Source organism: Arachis duranensis, chromosome 10, assembly GCF_000817695.3.
Source record: "Arachis duranensis cultivar V14167 chromosome 10, aradu.V14167.gnm2.J7QH, whole genome shotgun sequence".
Lineage (NCBI taxonomy): Eukaryota > Viridiplantae > Streptophyta > Magnoliopsida > Fabales > Fabaceae > Arachis > Arachis duranensis.
The window spans coordinates 12,483,729-12,490,722 of record NC_029781.3 but is presented as its reverse complement, the minus strand read 5'-3'; the positions used below and the strand labels follow the sequence as shown (position 1 = coordinate 12,490,722).

General features: G+C 25.3%; 1 protein-coding gene across 1 annotated transcript; it reads left to right on the top strand.

Moving 5' to 3' along the window:
• The first annotated feature begins 5,595 nt into the window (after positions 1 to 5,595).
• On the top strand, positions 5,596 to 6,750 carry LOC107469035 (cyclin-dependent kinase F-4-like). Its single transcript, XM_016088426.3, has one exon. The coding sequence runs from the start codon at positions 5,635 to 5,637 to the stop codon at positions 6,748 to 6,750; it is 1,116 nt and encodes a 371-aa protein (XP_015943912.1). The 5' UTR covers positions 5,596 to 5,634.
• Positions 6,751 to 6,994: the final 244 nt, after the last annotated feature.

The following is a 6,994-nucleotide window of genomic DNA, read 5'->3' as shown; positions in this document are numbered from 1 at the left end:
TCCCCTTAAGACCATCTCCAGTAGGGAACTCATCCCAATTCCTGTTTATGACTCACCTGTCATAAAAAGTAACTCCACATCAGTTTTTGTGTCATAAACGGTAAATAGGAACTCAAAGCATCTCTCTTCTCCATTAGAAAAAACTAACTTTAATCCATGTTGGGGTCCCACTTAATTAATTAATTAAAATACTTGAAATTAATATAATTAATTTTTTTCAATAATGTAATTTAAATTTTTAAATTTAAAAGTAATTTACTATTAAAATATATTAATATTAAATAAATTCATATATAACAATAATACATAATATATAATTTGGGATTACACTAATTTGTAAAATTACTTAATACAAAGAAAAACATAAAGTTCTTCTAAAAATTTGTGTGAGACTTTCTCTTTTTTTGCTCCAACAGGTAATACTTTTCCGTGTCAAAAAAAAAAAAAATTAGGACTTATGCATTGAACTTATTCTAATGAATCGCAAACAGCAGCAATAGAAAAAGAACGTAGTCGCCAAACAGAAATAGCCGCAGCAGCTTGGACTCCTGAACAGCAGCGGCTGTAGTACTGTGCTGTGGACAGGAGCGACAGTAGAAAAATGTAGTCACAATGATGGTAAAGATGTGAATTGGAGGTTACAATGATATTAAAAATAATAGTATAAATGCATTTAAACGTTAATTCTAATTTTTTAAATTTTAAAATGTGAATTAAATAATTAATTAATTATCTGATTTTAATTTTCTTTTTATTTTTATTGTATATATATTGTACATTAAATTAAATTCATTATCTCTTAATCCTTTTTTATCTTAAAAATATCTAATAACTAATTTTTAATAAATTGAAAAAAATTCATAAATATATATAACTAATGTTCTTATCCAGTGAATTCAAGAGTCACAAAAGAAAATCCAGCGAATTCAACTGAATCCAGAAAAAGGTATTACATTAACATAAACATTTATTCTTTCTTACCAGAAAAGCACCGGATTAGATTTATCGATAACGCTATATGTACAAATAATTTTATTGCCATTAATTTCAATAAAATTGGCACAAGTTCAACGAACAGAAAAAACATGCGTATATGTTATTATTTTATTTTTTTCACACTTTTGTAGCACGAAATCTTTTATAAAACATACAAAAATATATTGATATAGTACAAAAAATTGTGTACGTAATACAAAAATTTTATATATAATATAAATTTATTAATATACTATAAAACATTTTTTATATAATATATAAATTTTTACTCTAAATATATTTTGAGTTAGGTAAATTAATATTTTAAGTATGTAACTTAAAATTTTTGTACTACACACAAAAATTTTATATTATGCATTAAAATTTTTGTATTGTATACTAAAATTTTAACATATTTAACTCAAAATTTAAACCGATTTTATTTTTAGACAAAATTCATTCGTTTAAATGGATAAATGGGTTGGTCGAATGGGTTTAGTCTGTTTTGACAGTAAATTATTTTGTTGAGTGTCAATATTTTGGCAATGTAGTTCTTTAAAAAATTTTATATCGAATACCAAAATTTTTATATTGTGCACCAAAATTTTAAATTTATATGTTGCGTACGAAATTTTTATATTGTGTGCATTTTTATTGGTTGCATATTAATGTTTTAGACATGTAATTCTTTTAAAATTTTTGTGTTAAATACTAAAATTTTTGTGCTATGAAACAAAATTTATGTGATGTAAATCAAATTTTTCATGTTCTAATTTTTTGAAGAATTAAGTATAATTTTATTTTTTATTGTTCTGGTTGAAAATTAATAATTTTTTTAATTTTTTCATTTAAAATTGTACCTAATATTAGAATTTGTTTTAAAATTATTCTTTTTCTAATTTTTGAACAAAAAATACACATATTTTCACTAATTTTTTCTTTTTCAAAAATATCCTTCTATAATATCACATTCCTCCAAAAGAACCGGATTTTAAAATAGAGTAATAGACAACTTGAATCACTTAGAATGCCATGCATGCAGAAACGAAGCTAAGTAATATGTAGTAAAGGCTCAATATTTTTTTTGAATTTTTTATTTTAAATAAAAATAATAAAAAATATATAAAAAATTAATTCAAAATAATAATTAAAACTTAAAATTGAGTTAAACTCAATTAATTTTATTTTTTCAAATCAATAATATTAATATCATAATTCACAAACAATTAACAATAAAAACAAATTAAAAATATATATGCTATGTTAACATCATAACTGTATAATTATCGTCTTTAATTTTTTTCAAAAACTTAAATTACTATTATAAAATTATAAATTACATAAATAAATATATAAATTATTCCAAAAAATTAATAAAAAAATAACTCAATAAAAGATGAAGACTCAGAAATGATAATAGAAGACTTGTTATTTTATACAAACTGAGAGTATGTTTAGAATTTACGTTGGAAAAAAAATAAGTCTGTGTCTTGAACATTTCATTTTTATATTTGACAACTTCTTAAAACTTTGAACTTAGAAGTGATTTTATTTTTGAACGTACATTTATGGTAAGTTAAAAATTCTACCTTTTACGTTCACGTTGGGGAGAAGGCTAATTACGTTGAGAAATTTATTTTTTTTGTACAAGTAACTATCACAGTAATTCTCTGTGTATGTTTTTTGTTCTAATTTTTTTTATCAAGATCTTTTAAATTTATTTCGATCAAGATAAATATTTTAATTTTTTTATTATTACTTTTTGTATTTTTTTCGTATTTTAATTTTTATATTTTTTATTGTATTTTTTATTTATATAATAAATATTTTTTATATTATTTTTTTGTGTTATGATGTTATTTTTTTAATCCAAAATGATACTAAATTAAAGTTATGTATTAAAATATATTTTGTCAACTTTTATATGTTATTTTAATTTAATAAGTAAATATTAATTTTATTATAAAATAAATTAATAAAATTTATTTAAATATCTAAAGTAAAATGATAGAATAATATAAAAATTTATTTAAATTGATGTCTTTTTTAGTAATTTTTTATTTAAAAATAATTTTAAGTAGTATAATCAAAACAATATTTATTTTACTATAATCTATTTTAATATAAAGATTGTCAAACATATAACACAAATTTATTTTTTTATCTAAATCAAATTTACAAAATCGATTTTATATAAATTTTTATTTACAAACGATAATTCAAACACATATCAAAATGACGAGCGAGATTTCAAACTTAGTCACTCGAAGGGACGTCTAGTTTTTCTATTTGAAACAAAAAAGAAAAAAACTAACGAAATAGATCTTTACTGCTGGCTGTCCCATTAACGCTCTAACACATACACGAGTTCTTTTCTTGCTTAAGTAGATGGACTCCTGCCTCTCTGAAAATGTGAAAGGAAAAGTTGTGGTAAAGTCTTATTAAACTATTTATTTTAAGATGTATTAGTTTTATTGTGAGTGTAACAAATTCTGAAATATTCTTTTTGTTTCTTGCAAATTCGATACCATCAGAAGATTGTGAGTAACTAGCATTATCTTATAGGATTAGTTCATCAGCAGAATGACCTTGGATAAAATTGGTGCAATAAAAATATAATAAACTATGAAGCATTTGTAATTATAGAAATTAGAGCCGACTTTAAAATTTGGAGTTTATAACACTTCCATGTGTATATACACATTGGGATAAAAAGCGAGCAACCATGATAGCTACAACTACGATTTTAGCTTTGAAATGACAAAATGTTTGGATTTAAAATACAAAAATGTATGTTTTTTTGTTTGTTTGATAAAGATAATAGTACAGAAAAGTAATTTTGGATAAGATGAAAGATTGGAGAAGATGAAGGTATTTTTATCCAAAAGTTAAAAAAAGGATGATTTGAAAATAAAATTCAATGTTTGAGATGATTTTGAATGTAAAAAAATATTAAGGACTATTTTAATTTTTGATCAAAATTATAAGGGTCAAAATCATACTTAACTATTTTTAAACATATATAGAAAAATAAGAAGATAAAAACAGCTAGGACGACAACGATGATTATGATAATAAAGAAAAGGTAAAATATGAGGAGCCAATAAAATATTTGTACAATGTGTACAATAGAAGTTTAGGAAGTATTAGAGATATAATCATTAATATTGTCTTTTTTCTAAATATTTTGGAATTAGTGGTATCATGACATGATAATAAATAGAGAAAGTATAGGGAGCTAATGGGAAGTATTAGAGATATAACCATTAGTGTTACATTGTCCTGTCATGTTATGCTTTTGGGATGAATGGGTTCATGACATGGTATTAGAGTTTTAAATCCGAAAGGTCAATGGTTCATCTTAGCAATATATTTTTTATAAATAACACATATAATTTATATATATTATGCATTTATTTTTATAATGTATTTTTTATTTTATAATAATAATATTTAAAAGATAAAGAAAATCAGTTAAAACAATTTAAATTTATTGTTTTTTTGTTTGTTTGGGTGATTTACATATTTTTAAGTTAACATTGATTTATTTAAGTTTTTTATCCTAAATTTATTACTTCTAAGGCGCATCCTATATTTTAATTACAACAAAAATGATTTTTAGATTAAATAACGTGATTCACAATTGTCTTGCATATAACTTTTGTTACGGATAAACAATTATAATGGTATTTAAAATTTTATAATATCATCAAAGATAATTTTAAAAAGTATGAAAGATAAATAGGTTTTAGAAAACTTTAAAAACATGATAAAAATAGTTAGATATTAAATATATTTTTAAAAAAATAAAAATTAGAATTTGATATAATTTTTGTATTATAAATAACTTTTTTTTTGAAAAGTAAAATATTTAAAAGATCAAATTTTGTTTTGATTTTTGTGTGTATCTTTTAAATAGTTATTTAAATATTTTTACAGAATTTAAATTAAATGTATAAATTATTTGTTTAATACAAATTTTTTTTACTTATAAAAAATATATTATTTATTAATTATTTTTATTATATTTTTAAATTATTTAATCTGTCACCACATAATTTGTTTATAATGAATCAAATTGATTTTCAACCGAATTTGTAACAAATGATTTATTTTAATCATAAAATAAAAGATTGTGAACCAAAATATTTTATGTTTTTAAATTAATAATACGAAATATTTTATAATAATTTAGTGATGATAAATTTTATAATAGTGTAAAATATACTTTTTTTTATTTCGTTTCTAGTTTTAAAACATCTTATGGTATTTTTACTGTCTAGTCATAATGAAAATTTTCTAATGAAAATATCACATTTCTTCCTTCATCGTCATGAAAAAAGATAATTAGGATATTTGTTAGAATATAATTAGGATTAATTAAATTTTAGCATATCTTTATCTTTGAATTTTAAAAAAGATAAAAAAAAGATTTGGGTCAATTAATAAATAAGACTGTGCATCCCTTCCATCAGATAGTTTCTTCATCCATGCCCTGTTTTGCTACGACAGAAAATTGATGGTGGATTTTGCTGGATCAGCAGTCATCTGTTAATATCTTATATATATCTGAGCATCATCTGCGATAGATAAACGCCATCCATCATTTGTGTTTTTGTTTAAATAAAGAAAGAGCTGATTTGTATTTTCACGGGAACAATGGAGAGGTACGAGTTAATTAAGGAAGTTGGTGATGGATCGTTTGGGAGTGTTTGGAGAGCTATTAATAAGCAAACTGGAGAAGTTGTTGCAATTAAAATAATGAAGAAGAACTATTACTCTTGGGAGGAGTGTTTAAACCTGAGAGAAGTCAAGTCACTAAGACAAATGAACCACCCAAATATTGTGAAGCTAAAGGAAGTTATTCGAGAAAGCGACATTCTGTACTTTGTTTTTGAGTACATGGAATGCAACCTGTACCAACTTATGGAACACAGGGAGAAGATGTTTTCTGAGGGTGAAGTTAGGAATTGGTGTTTTCAAGTTTTCCAAGGTCTTGCTTATATGCACCAGCATGGATACTTCCACCGTGATCTGAAGCCTGAGAACTTGCTGGTTAACAAGGATATCATAAAAATTGCTGATCTTGGCCTAGCACGTGAGATCAGTTCAGAACCACCCTACACTGATTATGTCTCCACACGCTGGTATCGTGCTCCTGAAGTGCTGCTTCAATCTTATCTGTATAGCTCCAAAGTTGACATGTGGGCAATGGGTGCTATAATGGCTGAACTGTTGTCTCTTCGTCCTCTTTTCCCTGGTGCCAATGAAGCGGATGAGATCTACAAAATATGCGGTGTGATAGGCAGCCCAACTATTGAATCATGGGCTGATGGGCTGAAACTTGCAAGGGATATAAACTATGAGTTCCCACAACTTGCTGGTGTACATCTTTCGGCACTAATACCATCTGCGAGTGATGATGCAATCAGCCTTATCAGGTCGCTTTGCTCATGGGATCCCTGCAAGAGGCCAACAGCTGCAGAGGCCCTTCAACATCCCTTTTTCCAGACTTGTTTTTACGTTCCTCCATCCCTTCGTACTAGAGCAGCCCTTGATCAGCAAGGGGTTAGGAGATATTCTAGCATGTTGCCTAATTCAAAGCTCACCAATAACTTCTCTTCTCCGAAATTGCATCCTCCTTTAGCTTTGGATACGGTGAATCAGAATGGAAGTAAGAATGAGAATTGGATTTCTGAATCTGGAAACTTCATGCTGAGAGCTGCACAGCCGATCCCCACCGGAAGAACTTTCAGTCGAAAGGTTGCTGGATGAGGATTGCCTTACCTTTACCGTGGGAGACTTCTATGATAGTCAATACTGTGACAGTTCTTAGTATCAACATTTGTGGGTTTTTCGACTTATCTGTTGACTCGAGTCTAACCTATAAAATTAGTCTTGTTTGTGTCTGTTTTTAATAAGGAGAGTGCTAGTTAAACAATGAGAATTTTGAATAATATGAACAATCACTAATTAAATAAAAATATATTACATTCTAATTTAATGTTATTAATTAAAT

Bases quoted from the DNA above. Each gene is read 5' to 3' on its own strand.
- LOC107469035 (XM_016088426.3), top strand. From the start codon at position 5,635: ATGGAGAGGTACGAGTTAATTAAGGAAGTTGGTGATGGATCGTTTGGG.